The 17,021-nt window shown below is 51.5% G+C and overlaps 1 protein-coding gene across 1 annotated transcript in view; it reads left to right on the top strand.

Moving 5' to 3' along the window:
• LOC129706091 (synapsin-3-like) overlaps positions 1 to 17,021 on the top strand; it is a 149,813-nt gene that overhangs the window by 22,729 nt on the left and 110,063 nt on the right. Inside the window, exons 2-3 of the mRNA XM_055650063.1 lie at positions 1 to 381; positions 8,888 to 8,945. The exon at positions 1 to 381 is cut by the window's left edge and continues 97 nt beyond it. Of these exons, the coding sequence (XP_055506038.1) occupies positions 77 to 381; positions 8,888 to 8,945 (363 nt within the window). The 5' untranslated portion in view covers positions 1 to 76. The remainder of the gene's footprint in view (positions 382 to 8,887; positions 8,946 to 17,021) is intronic.

The following is a 17,021-nucleotide window of genomic DNA, read 5'->3' as shown; positions in this document are numbered from 1 at the left end:
AACCGTGGGACTTCACCTCAGCCCCTTTCACCGCGCTCCTCTCTCTCCCCCACCGCCGCCACCGCCCACGGTGAAGATGAACTACCTGCGCCGCCGCCTGTCGGACAGCAGCTTCGTGGCCAACCTGCCCAACGGCTACATGATGGACCTGCAGAGGCCGGACGCCTCCACCAGCTCGCCCGTCTCGCCAGCCGCCGAGCGCCGCCACCCGCCCACGGGCACCACCATCCTCGCCTCCCTCTCCAACGCCGTCAAGCAGACCACCGCCGCCGCTGCCGGCCTCGTGGAGCACACGGCGGCACCGCCAACGCTCGCCACAAGCACGCCTGCCGTCCGCAAACCAAAGATCCTGCTGGTGGTCGATGACCCGCACACCGACTGGTAGGTGCCGCTCCCCAACTTCCCCCCCCCTCTATCTCCCCCCCCTCCCCCCCCCTCTCTCCCCCCCCCCCCCCCCCTCTCTCTCCCCCTCCCCCCCCCCCTCTCTAACTCTCCCCCCCCTCTATCTCTCCCCCCCCTCTCTACCCCCCCCCCTCTCTCCCAAGCCCCCCCCTCCCCCCTCTCTAACCCCCCCTCTCTAACCCCCCCCTCTCTCTCTTTTCCCCCCCTCTCTCCCCCCCTCTCTTTCCCCCCCTCTCCCCCCCCCTCTCTAACCCCCCCTCTCCCCCCCCTAACCCCCCCTCTCTCCCCCCCCCCCCCCCCTCTCTCTAACCCCCCCCCCTCTCTAACCCCCCCTCTCTCCCCCTCTCCCCCCCCTCTCTCCCCCCCCCTCTCTAACCCCCCCCTCTCTAACCCCCCCCCTCTCTCCCCCCCCCCTCTCTCTCTAACCCCCCCTCTCTAACCCCCCCCCCCTCTCTAACCCCCCCCCTCTCTAACCCCCCCCTCTCTAACCCCCCCCCCTCTCTCTCTCCCCCCCCCCCTCTCTAACCCCCCCCCTCTCCCCCCCCTCCACCTTCCCCAGTGATGCCCCAGGGGGGAGACGGTGTTTAATGACGGCCCCCATCTGGCAGCCGGCAGCCATTAACATCGTGAACAATTCATGAGAGGTTCTAGTCAACACTGGCAGGACAAACAGGTGACACACGCACTCTTGATGTAGTGATACAGTGTGGAAACAGGCCCTTCGGCCCGACTTGCCCACACCGGCCAACAATGTCCCAGCAATACTAGTCCCACCTGCCTGCGCTTGGTCCATATCCCCCCCTCTCTACACCGGTCCTATCCATGTACCTGTCTAACTGTTTCTTAAATGTTGCGATAGTCCCCAGCCTCAACTACCTCCTCTGGCCCCCTCGTTCCATACACCCACCCCCCCTCTGTGTGATGAAGTTACCCCTCAGATTCATATCAATCTTTCCCCCCCTTCACCTTGAACCTGTCCCCCCTCTGGTCCTCGATTCCTCTACGCTGGGCAAGAGACTCTGTGCGTCTGCCCGATCTATTCCTCTCGTGATTTTATATGTTTAGTTGACTTTAGAGATATAGCGCAGAAACAGGCCATTCGGCCCACCGAGTCCAGGTGGACCAGCGACCCCCGCATATTTACACTACCCTACACACACTGGGAACAATTTAAAATTTTACCAAAGCCAATTAACCTACAAACTGGCACGCCTTTGGAGGGTGGGAGGAAACCGGAGCTCCCGGTGAAACCCAGGCAGGTCACAGGGAGAACGTGCAAAACTCCGTACAGACAGCACCCGTGGTAGGGATCGAACCTGGGTCTCTGGTGCTGGGAGGCAGCAACTCTACCGCTGTGCCACCCACAGATCATCCACGTCTCTACAAATGGGCAGAAAGATATGGATCTCTTGCCCCCCACCCTCTCTTCCCCCCCCCTCTTCCCCCCCCCCTCTCTCCCCCCCCCTCCATCTTCCTCCTTCCCCCCCCAGGGGGGAGATGTGAAAACAAATTTAATAACAAATCCTGGGAAGGAGCCTTTCTTCAAAAGGAGATGAGGAGGAATTTTCTGCACCCGTCAGCGTTTTGGCGGTCAAACCTCTGTGGATTCATTGCCACAGAAGGCAGTCACAAACTCCCCCCTTCGCCTGTGTCCACCTATCCCTTGTCAAGAGGAAGGGTCTCGACCTGAAACATGCCCGATTCATTCGGGGGGCCACGGGCGAGGCGCTGCTGCTGCTGCTGCTGCTGCTGCACTCCACGGGTTGCACTACGTCAGGACGGGTGAAGCGGCGCCCGTCGCCGCGCACCGACCCGACACAACAGTCCCCTCGACCCGAGTAGTAGCGGTCAAATACGGGACAAGGGCGGTCCCGCACGGGACAAACCGATTTAGCCCAAAATAGAAACATAGAAATTAGGTGCAGGAGTAGGCCATTCGGCCCTTCGAGCCTGCACCGCCATTCAATATGATCATCCAACTCACTATCCCGTACCTGCCTTCTCTCCATACCCTCTGATCCCCTTTAGCCACAAGGGCCGCATCTAACTCCCTCTTAAATATAGCCAATGAACTGTGGCCTCAACTACCCTCTGTGGCAGAGAGTTCCAGAGATTCACCACTCTCTGTGTGAAAAAAGTTCTTCTCATCTCGGTTTTAAAGGATTTCCCCCTTATCCTTAAGCTGTGACCCCTTGTCCTGGACTTCCCCAACATCGGGAGCAATCTTCCTGCATCTAGCCTGTCCAACCCCTTAAGAATTTTGTAAGTTTCTATAAGATCCCCCCTCAATCTCCTAAATTCTAGAGAGTATAAACCAAGTCTATCCAGTCTTTCTTCATAAGACAGTCCTGACATCCCAGGAATCAGTCTGGTGAACCTTCTCTGCACTCCCTCTATGGCAAGAATGTCCTTCCTCAGATTAGGAGACCAAAACTGTACGCAATACTCCAGGTGTGGTCTCACCCAGACCCTGTACAACTGCAGTAGAACCTCCCTGCTCCTATACTCAAATCCTTTTGCTATGAATACAGGATGTCCCGGCTAATACGGGACAGTTGTCGATCCTAGGTGGGTGTGAAGTGCAGGCAGGTGGAAATGAGCAGCCCTTATGGATATTCGACTCAATGCTGCAGCCTCACACACTCCATATACACATGGACACAGAACCTTCAGCCCGCAGTAGCAGCAGGCGGCTGGCGAGACTGTGAACCGCGAGAGAAACAGGTTGCACGGGAATCCTCGGTGGATCACCCACACCCCAGGTCCCCGATCATGTGAGCTCCTTGGGGACTGAGCAGGAGAAGGTTCCTTATTCCTTATTCCCTGGTCAATTCGTCCCTTCCCACCCAAACCACCCCCTCCCCAGGTACTTTCCCTTGCAACCGCAAGAAATGCTACACTTGTCCCTTTCCCTCCCCCCTTGACTCCATCCAAGGACCCAAGCAGTCGTTCCAGGTGAGGCAGAGGTTCACTTGCACCTACTCCAACCTCATCTATTACATCCGCTGCTCCAGGTGTCAGCTGCTCTACATCGGTGAGACCAAGCGTAGGCTTGGCGATCGCTTCGCCCAACACCTCCGCTCGGTCCGCAATAACCAACCTGATCTCCCGGTGGCTCAGCACTGCAACTCCCCCTCCCATTCCCAATCCCTGACCTTTCTGTCCTGGGCCTCCACCATGGCCAGAGTGAGGCCCAGCGTAAATTGGAGGAGCAGCACCTCATATTTCACTTGGGTAGATTACACCCCAGCGGTATGAACATTGACTTCTCCAATTTCAGGTAGTCCCTGCTTTCTCCCTCCTTCCCCTCCCCTTCCGAGCTCTCCCACAGCCCACTGTCTCCGCCTCTTCCTTTCTTCTTCCCGTCCTCCCCCACATCAGTCTGAAGAAGGGTCTCGGCCCGAAACGTTGCCCATTTCCTCCGCTCCACAGATGCTGCCTCACCCGCTGAGTTCCTCCAGCATTTTTGTCTACCTTCGATTTTTCCAGCATCTGCAGTTCCTTCGTAAACATTATTCCTGCAGTGAAGTGCGTGTGCCAGCAGGTGGCCCCGTCTCACTGTAAATGCGTGCGTTGGATGGGAGCTGAGAGCTGATGTTGGCAGGTGTGTTGCACAGCCCCACAGCTGGCTGCCACCACTGTATACAGGGGACGGCACTGCCCCACAGCTGGCTGCCACCACTGTATACAGGGGTCGGCACTGCCCCACAGCTGGCTGCCACCACTGTATACAGGGGTCGGCACTGCCCCACAGCTGGCTGCCACCACTGTATACACCACTGCACCGAAACTGGCCCCTCTGCCCAAATCAGGAGTGTTGCATTGTCACAGGTCCCAGATAGAACAATGACATTGTTCTGCACTATTCTGCAGCACTACACACATCTGTAAATATAGTACACTGGAAACAATATAATAAACGAGGAAACAAGTGTGTATGTGGACATACATATACACATAGATACATATGCACACTGACCCATATATATATGTATGTATGTGTGTATATACATGTGTATGTATGTGTGTATATATATGTGTGTGTGTGTATATATATATATGTATATATATATATATATATATATATATATGTATATGTATATATATATATATATATGTATATGTGTGTATATATATGTGTGTATATATATATATATATATGTGTGTATATATATATGTATGTGTATTATATATATATATATATATATGTGTGTGTATATATATGTATGTGTGTATATATATGTGTATATATATATGTGTATATATAAACGCACACACACACACACACACACATATACATACACACACACACACACACACATGTACACGCACACACACATGTACACACACACACACGTACGCACACACACACACGTACACACAAACGCGCGCACACACACACACAGTTAGAGTACATGGACAGGACAGGTTTGGAGGGATATAGGCCAAGCATGGGCAGGTGGGACTAGTGTAGCTGGGACATGTTGGCCGGTATGGGCAAGTTGGGCCGAAGGGCCTGTTTCCACACTGTACCACTCTATGACTCTTTGACACTAACTAAACTCTAATCCTGTGGTGTGGGAATGTGAGTTGCGTTGAGAACAGCAGTCTGCCACAACTAACAATGAAATAAATAACCAGCCTCCATGTTCTCGGTGTAGGAAGGAACTGCAGATGCTGGTTTACACCGAAGATAGACACAAAGTGCTGGAGTAACTCAGCGGGACAGGCAGCATCTGTGGAGAGAAGGAATGGGTGACGTTTCAGGTCGAGACCCTTCGTCAGACTCTGTCCACTGATCCCCTGAGTTACGCCATGCTTTAGGTGGTGTGGATGGCGGGTAAATAAGAGTCGCCTTGCTCTTCCTTGAGACCACATCGTGAGTTCCTCCAGAGCCGCTGCCTCCCAGCACCGGAGACACGGGTTCGATCCTGACCTTGGGTGCTGTCTGTGTGGAGTTTGCACGTTCTCCCTGTGACCACGTGGGTTTACTCCGGGTGCTCCGGTTTCCTCCCACACCTCATAGACACTAGACAATAGGTGCAGGAGGAGGCCATTCGGCCCATCGAGCCTGCACCGCCATTCACTGTGATCATGGCTGATCATCCCCAATCAGAACCCTGTTCCTGCCTTCTCCCCATATCCCCTGACTCCGCTATCTTTAAGAGCCCGATCTAGCTCAGCAGGTTAGGCGGCATTTCTGGAGAGAAGGAAATGGTGAAGTTTCGGGGTCGGGACGTTGAGCCTTGATTGGTGCGGGTGTCAGGGGTCACGGGTAGAAGGCAGGAGAATGGGGTCGAGAGGGAAAGATAGGTCAGCCACGATTGAATGGAGGAATGGACTTGATGGGCCGAGCGGCCTCATTCTGCTCCGAGAACTTCTGAAGAAGATGCAAAAAAAAAAAATAATATTTCAAATTGAATCCTTAGTGCATTGACTTCTCCAATTTCAGGTAGTCCTTGCTTTCTCCCGCCTTCCCCTGCCCTTCCCAGCTCTCCCACAGCCCACTGTCTCCGCCTCTTCCTTTCTTTTTCCCCGCTCCCCCTCCCCGGAGCTCGGGGACGTCTCTTAGCGGCTCGTAACGCTAACGGCAGGTACTCGGGGAAGACTCGCTAACGGCAGGTAAGCACGGGAAAACTCGTGAAGATTTTTCAACACGATGAAAAATGTCCACGAGAGCCCCGAGTACCATTACCGTAAATCTCCGAGTTCGAATCAGGTGCAAACTCGGGAGAACTCTTGGAATGAACTCGTACAGTGGGACAGGGCTTTTACAATCCAGTCCAAATTGCACCTACCCAATAGTTAACGCTTCCAAAGGAATTGGATACATTAGTAATGTTAAGAAACTGTGGTGGTAAAAAATGCTGGAGAAACTCAGCGGGTGAGGCAGCATCTATGGAGCGAAGGAATAGGTGACGTTTCGGGTCGAGACCCTTCTGGAAACTCAGCGGGTGAGGCAGCATCTATGGAGCGAAGGAATAGGTGACGTTTCGGGTCGAGACCCTTCTGGAAACTCAGCGGGTGAGGCAGCATCTATGGAGCGAAGGAATAGGTGACGTTTCGGGTCGAGATCCTTCTGGAAATTCAGCGGGTGAGACAGCATCTATGGAGCGAAGGAATAGGTAACGTTTCGGGTCGAGACCCTTCTGGAAACTCAGCGGGTGAGGCAGCATCTATGGAGCGAAGAAATAGGCGACGTTTCGGGGCGAGACCCTTCCGGGTCTCGACCCGAAACGTCACCTATTCCTTCGCTCCATAGATGCTGCCTCACCCGCTGAGTTTCTCCAGCATTTTTGTCTCCCTTCGACATTATTTCTGGTGTTCCTTCGCGAAAGGCTATTCAAGTTGCCTTTCACAAACCGTTGGCCATTGGCAACAGAGGGAACTGGTGCACGATGACCATTTTAAGTGTGTGTTTGACACTGCCATTGTGGTAAACAAGATAGTTGGGCACCATGCCCTGTATTCCGATTAGCTTCCCCTTCATTCCTGGCACGCTGCCACCCCTCATGCCGGCTAAGCCCCCGCAAAGAATCTTAATCCTCTTTAGAGCGGAGATGAGGAAACACTTTTTCACACAGAGAGAGTTGTGAGTCTGTGGAATTCTCTGCCTCAGAGGGCGGTGGAGGCAGGTTCTCTGGATGCTTTCAAGAGAGAGCTAGATAGGGCTCTTAAAAATAGCGGAGTCAGGGGATATGGGGAGAAGGCAGGAACGGGGCACTGATTGGGGATGATCAGCCATGATCACAGTGAATGGCGGTGGTGGCTCGAAGGGCCGAATGGCCTCTACTCCTGCACCTATTGTCTATTGTCTCTCTGTCTGAATCTGTGGGAGCTGGAACAGACAGCCAGACCTGTGTGTGAGTGCTGGAATAACCCAGCGGGAGCTCCAGAGATGCTGCCTGACCCACTGAGTTATGGTGCAGCAGCATCTATGGAGCGAAGGAAATAGGCAATGTTTCGGGGCCGAAATCCTTATGGAAATAGGCAACGTTTCGGGCCGAAACCCTTCGGCCCGAAACGTTGCCTATTTCCTTAGCTCCATAGATGCTGCCTGACCCGCTGAGTTACTCCAGCACTCTGTGAAACGTCACCTATCCATGTTCTCCACAGATGCTGCTGCCTGACCCACTGAGTTTACTCCAGCACTCTGTGAAACGTCACCTATCCATGTTCTCCACAGATGCTGCCTGACCCGCTGAGTTACTCTTGTGTATATATTCAGATCAGAGTTCTGCGGGTCACGGTGGCGTAGCGGTAGAGTTACTGCCTCACAGCGCCAGAGACCAGGGTTCGATCCCAACTACGGGTCCTGTCTGTACGGAGTTTGTACGTTATCCCCGTGACCTGCGTGGGTTTTCTCCAGATTCTCTAATTTCCTCCCACACAGTTTTGTTGGTTAATTTGGCTTGGTGTAATCATAAAATGTGTGTAGGATAGTGTTAGTGTGCGGGGATCGCTGGTCGGGGTAGGCTCGGTGGGCCAAAGGGCCTGTTTCCGCGCTGTATCTCTAAACTAAACTAAAGTGAACTCTCTGTTCCCCCTCACCGGGCCCTCTGTCCAGAGCCTGCCTCTTGAGTGAGGTTGTTTTCTGAGGCCCGGTGGTATAAAACAAAAATATCTTTCTCACTAAACCAAAGATGCTGCCTGACCCGCTGAGTTACTCCAGCACTCTGTGAAACGTCACCTATCCATGTTCTCCACAGATGCTGCCTGACCCGCTGAGTTACTCCAGCACTCTGTGAAACGTCACCTATCCATGTTCTCCACAGATGCTGCCTGACCCGCTGAGTTATGGTGCAGCAGCATCTATGGAGCGAAGGAAATAGGCAACGTTTCGGGGCCGAAATCCTTATGGAAATAGGCAACGTTTCGGGCCGAAACCCTTCTGGGTTTCGGCCCGAAACGTTGCCTATTTCCTTAGCTCCATAGATGCTGCTGCACCCGCTGAGTTACTCCAGCACTCTGTGAAACGTCACCTATCCATGTTCTCCACAGATGCTGCCTGACCCGCTGAGTTATGGTGCAGCAGCATCTATGGAGCGATGGAAATAGGCAACGTTTCGGGCCGAAATCCTTATGGAAATAGGCAACGTTTCGGGCCGAAACCCTTACGGGTTTCAGCCCGAAACGTTGCCTATTTCCTTAGCTCCATAGATGCTGCTGCACCCGCTGAGTTACTCCAGCACTCTGTGAAACGTCACCTATCCATGTTCTCCACAGATGCTGCCTGACCCGCTGAGTTACTCCAGCATTTTGGGTCTCTATTCAGTCTTGGCATCATGTCTGGCACGGACTTTGCGGGCTGAAGGGCCTGTTCCAGCGCTGTGCTATCCCATGTCATTCTGATCTTCGCCGATGTCGATGTGAGTCGACGGGCCGAATGGCCGACCTCTGCTCCTACAACCTGCGAACACACACGAGTCGTGGTACATCTGGTAACAAGCTCAGGCTGTGACGTTCCGCTCATTTCCCTTCCCAGGTCCAAATACTTCCGTGGAAAGAAGGTCTTGGAAGAATATGAGATCCGTCTGGAGCAGGTCAGTGCAACTTCACCCAACTGTAATGTCCCCAACAACCCCGACACCCGTACTAATCTAAACCCTATCAACCTCCACCATATGTATATATATAACCATATAACAATTACAGCACGGAAACAGGCCATCTCGGCCCTACAAGTCCGTGCCAAACAACTTTTTTCCCTCAGTCCCACCTGCCTGCACTCATACCATAACCCTCCATTCCCTTCTCATCCATATGCCTATCCAATTTATTTTTAAATGATACCAACGAACCTGCCTCCACCACTTCCACTGGAAGCTCATTCCACACCGCTACCACTCTCTGAGTAAAGAAGTTCCCCCTCATGTTACCCCTAAACCTCTGTCCCTTAATTCTGAAGTCATGTTCTCTTGTTTGAATCTTCCCTATTCTCAAAGGGAAAAGCTTGTCCACATCAACTCTGTCTACCCCTCTCATCATTTTAAAGACCTCCATCAAGTCCCCCCCTTAACCTTCTGCGCTCCAGAGAATAAAGACCTAACTTATTCAACCTTTCTCTGTAACTTAGTTGTTGAAACCCAGGCAACATTCTAGTAAATCTAAATATACATACCCATTGACTTGGCCTTCCACTGCTGTCTGTGGTGATGGGTTCCACAGATTCAACACCCTCCATGATCCATATCCCTCCATTCCCTCCATATCCACGTGCCTGTCTAAAAGCCTCTATCGTATGTGCCCCACCACCACTCCTGGCAGCAGTTTCCAGGCACCCACCACTGTTTCAAACAAGCTTGCCCTGTATTCAGGGACAGTTTCTTCCCAGCTGTTATCAGGCAACTGAACCATCCCACCACAACTGGAGAGCAGTCCTGAACTACTATCTACCTCTTTGGTGACCCTGGGACTATATTTAAACGGACTTTGCTGGCTTTACCTTGCACTAAACGTTATTCCCTCATCATGTATCTGTACACTGTGGACGGCTCGATTGTAATCATGTATTGTCTTTCCACTGACTGGTTAGCGTGCAACAAAAGCTTTTCACTGCACCTCGGTACACGGGACAACACACTGAGCTGAACTGTCTCCTTGAAAGTACACAAAAATGCTGGAGAAACTCAGCGGGTGCAGCAGCATCTATGGAGCGAAGGAAATAGGCAACGTTTCGGGACGAAACCCGGAAGGGTTTCGGCCCAAAACGTTGCCTATTTCCTGCAGGGTTTTGGCTTGAAACGTTGCCTATTTCCTTCAGGGTTTCGGCTTGAAACGTTGCCTATTTCCTGTGGGGGGCAGGGAGAAGGAAGGAAAAAGGAGGAGGAGGAGCCCGAGGGCTAAGGAAGGGGAGGAGACAGCAAGGGCTAACAAAATTGGGAGAATTCAATGTTCATGCCATCCGGATGCAGACACCCCAAGCGGAATATGAGGTGCCGTTCCTCCAATTTCCGGTGTTGCTCGCTCTGGCCATGGAGGAGACCCAGGACAGAGAGGTCGGATACGGAGTGGGAAGGGGAGTTGAAGTGCTGAGCCACCGGGAGGTCTTGAAACTCCTTGAAGCTGCTGGCTCCAGTCAGGGACGACTGAAGGGCAGGCTCGATGGAGAGTTCAAGTTCAAGTTCAAGTGAGTTTATTGTCATGTGCCCCTGTATAGGACAATGAAATTCTTGCTTTGCTTCAGCACACAGAACATAGTAGGCATTGACTACAAAACAGATCAGTGTGTCCATATACCATGATATAAATATATACACACATCAATAAATAAACTGGTAAAGTGCAAATAACAGAAAGTGGTTATTAATAATCAGAGTTTTGTCCGAGCCAGGTTTAATAGCCTGATGGCTGTGGGGAAGTAGCTATTCCTGAACCTGGATGTTGCAGTCTTCAGGCTCCTGTACCTTCTACCTGAAGGTAGCGGGGAGATGAGTGTGTGGCCAGGATGGTGTGGGTCTTTGATGATACTGCCAGCCTTTTTGAGGCAGTGACTGCGATAAATCCCCTCGACGGAAGGAAGGTCAGAGCTGATGATGGACTGGGCAGTGCTTACTACTTTTTGTAGTCTTTTCCTCTCCAGGGCGCTCAAATTGCTGAACCAAGCCACGATGCAACCGGTCAGCATGCTCTCGACTGTGCACCTGTAGAAGTTAGAGAGAGTCCTCCTTGACAAACCGACTCTCCATAATCTTCTCAGGAAGTAGAGGCGCTGATGAGCTTTTTTGATAATTGCGTTAGTGTTCTCGGACCGGGAGAGATCTTCAGAGATGTGCACGCCCAGGAATTTGAAGTTCTTGACCCTTCCTGCCTCATTCTGCTTTGCATTTTGAAGTGTTTTTCCCAATTTCAGCTGCTGCGGTTCCTTGGAAATCGCACGCCATTCTCCCTCCAGAGCCTGGGAATTGGTGGGTGGGGGAATGCCGAGTGCATGGAGCCAGGTTTCTCAGGGTGCGTGTGTTACGATCGCGCTTGCACTGTGCTGTGCCGTTCTTTCCTGCTTTTGTTGCCGGGGCCCACCTGAGGTCTGGCCGCTCAGACAGGCGGTAGACGTGGGCAGGGGAGGAAGGGGGAGGGGAAATGCTCACTGCCAAAGAGGATTGAAGAGGCGGGTTTTCACACAGACGCCCGGCGGTCAGCATCCAAGTCAAGTCAAGTCAAGTTTATTTGTCACATACACATACGAGATGTGCAGTGAAATGAAAGTGGCAATGCTCGCGGAACAACAAAACAACCAAACAAACTATAAACACAATCATAACACACATATTATTTTACATAATAAATAATAGAAGGAAAAACGTTCAGTAGAGTTAGTCCCTGGTGAGAAAGGCGTTTACAGTCCGAATTGCCTCTGGGAAGAAACTCCTTCTCAACCTCTCCGTTCTCACTGCATGGCAACGGAGGCGTTTGCCTGACCGTAGCGGCTGGAACAGTCTGTTGCAGGGGTGGAAGAGGTCTTTCATGATTTTGTTTGCTCTGGAGTTGCACCTCCTGTTGTATAGTTCCTGCAGGGGGGTGAGTGAAGTTCCCATAGTGCGTTCGGCCGAACGCACTACTCTCTGCAGAGCCTTCTTGTCCTTGGTCAAGTTGGTCCAGAGCCTTCTTGTCCACCAGTCCCAACGCCCACATCCTTGAATTCTTTGGGATTCAGTCAGAACATACAGTCAGAACTTTTGACTCGGGATGGACACAAATGTGCTGCTTGTTTGTTCTTGACAAGAAAAACTATTGTTATAGGAACCTCCTAGTTATTGTGAAGAGTTTATCCACTGATCTCTGCCCAGGTAGACAAAAATGCTGGAGAAACTCAGCGGGTGCGGCAGCATCTACTATCACTATCCAGACTATATTACCCCCACCCCACCCCCACCACCAATTTTCTCCCCTCTGATACAATCACTGCAGAAGGGTCCCGTCCCGAAACGTCACCTATCCATGGTCTCCACAGATGCTGCCTGACCCGCTGAGTTACTCCAGCACTCTGTGAAACGTCACCTATCCGTGTTCTCCACAGATGCTGCCTGACCCACTGAGTTACTCCAGCACTCTGTGAAACGTCACCTATCCATGTTCTCCGCAGATGCTGCCTGACCCGCTGAGTTACTCCAGCACTCTGTGAAACGTCACCTATCCATGTTCTCCACAGATGGAGAACAGCATCTATGGAGCGAAGGAAATAGGCAACGTTTCGGGGCCGAAATCCTTATGGAAATAGGCAACGTTTCGGGCCGAAACCCAGAAGGGTTTCGGCCCGAAACGTTGCCTATTTCCTTAGCTCCATAGATGCTGCTGCACCCGCTGAGTTACTCCAGCACTCTGTGAAACGTCACCTATCCATGTTCTCCACAGATGCTGCCTGACCCGCTGAGTTACTCCAGCACTCTGTGTCTCTTTTTTAAGTTAAATCTCAGCCACTACACATCTGGGAGGGGATTAAAGGAAAGGGGGGGGGCGGAGGTGATGAATAAGAGGGAAAGATTTTCCCCTAAGATGTATCGTCTGTCATTTTGGATACTTCCATCGACTCCATCTACACCTCACGCTGCCTCGGCAAGGCCAGCAGCATCATCAAGGACCAGTCTCACCCCGGCTACTCCCTCTTCTCCCCTCTCCCATCGGGCAAGAGGTACAGAAGTGTGAAAACGAACGCACACCTCCAGATTCAGGGACAGTTTCTTCCCGGCTGTTATCAGGCAACTGAACCATCCTACCACAACCAGAGAGCGGTCCTGAACTACTATCTACCTCATTGGTGACCCTTGGACTATCCTTGATCGGACTTTACCTTGCACTAAACGTTATTCCCTTGTCATGAAGATAGACCACAAAAAGCTGGAGTGACTCAGCGGGACAGGCAGCATCTCTGGAGATGTTTCGGGTCGAGACCCATTGAGAGTGGGATGAGGAGAGCACTGGAGAACATTAGACAATGGGTGCAGGAGTAGGCCATTCGGCCCTTCGAGCCAGCACCGCCATTCATTGTGATCATGGCTGATCATCCCCAATCAGTACCCCACTCCTGCCTTCTCCCCATATCCCCTTTAAGAAGGCAGGCACGGGTTATTGATTGGGGATGATCAGCCATGATCACAATGAATGGCGGTGCTGGCTCGAAGGGCCGAATGGCCTACTCCTGCACCTATTTTCTATGTTTCTACGTTTCTATGTTCCTGCTATCTTTAAGAGCCCTATCTAGCTCTCTCTTGAAAGTATCCAGAGAACCTGCCTCCACCGCCCTCTGAGGCAGAGAATTCCACAGACTCACAACTCTCTGTGAGAAAAAGTGTTTCCTCATCTCCGTTCTCAATTGCTTACCCCTTATTCTTAAACTGTGTGGCCCCTGGTTCTGTACTCCCCCAACATCGGGAACATGTTTCCTGCCTCTAGCGTGTCCAAACCCTTCAATAATCTTATGTGTTTCAACACGGATGCTCCTGACATCCTGGCTCTTGGCTTCTCATTAAATGAGTTGAACGGCCAGATCCTTCAATGATGTGAAGCTAAGGCGGTCTAATTGGTAAACGTACTATATCTGTTTGTCTTAATGCCCACATCCTGTGTGCGTGAAGGTGGGGCCTTTGGTTCTGTGAGGAGCCTCGGTCGGTCGGGAGGGTCTGTGGAATAGTGCGTGACTTGTCCCAGCCCAGTCGCCACCCACTGCAGAGAGAGGGGGTGTAATTATACCAAGGAATTCAGACAGCCAAAACCCCAACAATCACTCATTACAGCCGTGCGGTGGGCCTCTATGTGTTCACCATGGATGTTTGATGCGGTGGTGCGGGGCCTGGGTTAGAAACATCTGTTTAACACAACTAATTAAACGTCCCTATTAAACCACGCTTTCCTCTTGACCAGCATGACTGCGATTGTCCCATCGTGACGATATATATCAAATAAAACACAAATAAAACATAATGCCAGCCTTCCCTGCCATACACAGCCATCATAGCTTCAGGCCTAGGTTTATTGTTGCCATGCTTGGCTTGGTTTAGAGATACAGCGCGTAAGCAGGTCCACCGAGTCCGCACCGACCACCGATCACCCGCACATTAACACAGCACTCTGCACTTGACAACAAGATTGTTAAGGGTTTGGACACGCTAGAGTCAGGAAACATGTCCCCGATACTGGGGGAGTCCAGGACCAGGGGCCATACAGTTTAAGAATAAGGGGTAAGCAATTTCGAACGGAGACAAGGAAACATTTTTTCTCACAGAGTTGTTGTGATTCTGTGGAATTCTCTGCCCCGGTTGGAGGCCGGTTCTCTGGATGGTTTCAAGAGAGAGCTAGATAGGGCTCTTAAAGATAGAGGAGTCAGGGGATATGGGGAGAAGGCAGGAACGGGGTACTGATTGGGGATGATCAGCCATGATCACATTGAATGGCGGTGCTGGCTCGAAGGGCCGAATGTCTATTGTGGTGGGCGTTGATTCTCACAGTCTGTGGTGAACACATAATGAGCAGCATGTGGTGAGTTTGGATGGGGGAAGGAATGTGGGAACTTGAGTAGACACTGCGGAACCTTTATCCTTTGCCCTTATTCGGGCATTATCCCGGGGCACAAGAGATTTGGTATTTCCCATTCAGATCTGGTGCCACCGACAGATGTTGGACAAACCGAGATGGCAAAGCTGGCACAAGGAACAGCAGATGCCGGAATCCTGAGCAAAACACAAAGTGCTGGAGTAACTCGGCGGGACAGGCAGCGTCTCTGGAGAGAAGGAATGGGTGACCTTTCGGGTCGAGGCCCTTCTTCAGACTGAGAGTCAGGGGAGGGGGAGGGGGAGACAGAGATAAGGAGGGGTGAGGTGTGAAGGGACATCAAAGGGGATCAAACAGGTTCCAGGAAAATGTTGACTAGATCATTGTTAGCTAGGAGGAGGTGACAAAGAAGCACACAGAGATTAAATGGATTCAGGAGGCCAGTCAGATTGGTGGGAGAACTGGGAAGGGATGGAGAGAGAGGGAAAGCAAGGGCTATTTGTAGTTAGAGAAGTCAATGTTCATACCGCTGGGGTGTAAACTACCCAAGCAAAATATGAGGTGCTGCTCCTCCAATTTACGGTGGAACTCACTCTGGCCACGGAGGAGGCCCAGGACAGAACGTTTGGATTTGGAATGGGAGGGGGAGTTGAAGTGCTGAACTGGTGTGGGAATGGGCAGAGGGGGGGGGGGGTGGGGGGGGGGGGGGGGGGTGGGGAATGGACTGGCCGACATTTGGGGTCAATCATTGATGTGCAGGAAATAGCAGGTCTGCAAGAAAGAGACAAAGTGGGTCTGTAGGAGGGTCAAAGCCAGAAACAACATCACCTGTCCACTCCTTCACAGATGCTGCCTGACCCTCTGAGTTCCTCCAGCTCTTTGTGTTTCCCTCAAGAGACACATTACTAAATTATAACTCAATACGTCAACTCACAAGGCCATGAGTGATAGGAGCAGAATTAGGCCATTCGGCCCATCAAGTCCACTCCGCCATTCAATCACGGCTGATCTATCTCTCCCTCCCAACCCCATTCTCCTGCCTTCTCCCCACAACCCCTGACACCCGTACTAATCAATAAAATATCTATCTCTGCCTTAAATACATCCACTGACTTGGCCTCCACAGCTGTCTGTGGCAAAGAATTCCACAGACTCACTGCCCTCTGACTGAAGAAGTTCCTCCTCATCACCTTCCTAAAGGAACGTCCTTTAATTCTGAGGCTGTGCCCTCTAGTCCTAGACTCTCCCGCTAGTGGGAACACTGTACGCGGACTTCCATTGCTGGGGAGGGTGTCGGAAATGATTCATGTAAAGGGTTAATTTTCAAGATGTAGTTGTGTTTTCATCCAAAATAGTCACCATGGTTTTCCTAAGAAGGAACTGCAGATGCTGGAAAAATCATAGGATTTGAGTATAGGAGCAGGGAGGTTCTACTGCAGTTGTACAGGGTCTTGGTGAGACCACACCTGGAGTATTGCGTACAGTTTTGGTCTCCAAATCTGAGGAAGGACATTATTGCCATAGAGGGAGTGCAGAGACGGTTCACCAGACTGATTCCTGGGATGTCAGGACTGTCTTATGAAGAAAGACTGGATAGATTTGGTTTATACTCTCTAGAATTTAGGAGATTGAGAGGGGATCTTATAGAAACTTACAAAATTCTTAAGGGGTTGGACAGGCTAGATGCAGGAAGATTGTTCCCGATGTTGGGGAAGTCCAGGACAAGGGGTCACAGCTTAAGGATAAGGGGGAAATCCTTTAAAACCAAGATGAGGAGAACTTTTTTTCACACAGAGAGTGGTGAATCTCTGGAACTCTCTGCCACAGAGGGTAGTCGAGGCCAGTTCATTGGCTATATTTAAGAGGGAGTTAGATGTGGCCCTTGTGGCTAAGGGGATCAGAGGGTATGGAGAGAAGGCAGGTACGGGATACTGAGTTGGATGATCAGCCATGATCATATTGAATGGCGGTGCAGGCTCGAAGGGCCGAATGGCCTACTCCTGCACCTAATTTGTATGTTTCTATGTAGACAAAAATGCTGGAGAAACTCAGCGGGTGAGGCAGCATCTATGGAGCGAAGGAATAGGTGACGTCACCTATTCCTTTGCTCCATAGATGGTACCTCACCCGCTGTG

The sequence above is a fragment of the Leucoraja erinacea genome, chromosome 19 (assembly GCF_028641065.1).
Source record: "Leucoraja erinacea ecotype New England chromosome 19, Leri_hhj_1, whole genome shotgun sequence".
In the NCBI taxonomy this organism is placed as follows: Eukaryota; Metazoa; Chordata; class Chondrichthyes; order Rajiformes; family Rajidae; genus Leucoraja; species Leucoraja erinaceus.
This window is presented reverse-complemented; position numbering and strand designations above follow the sequence as displayed.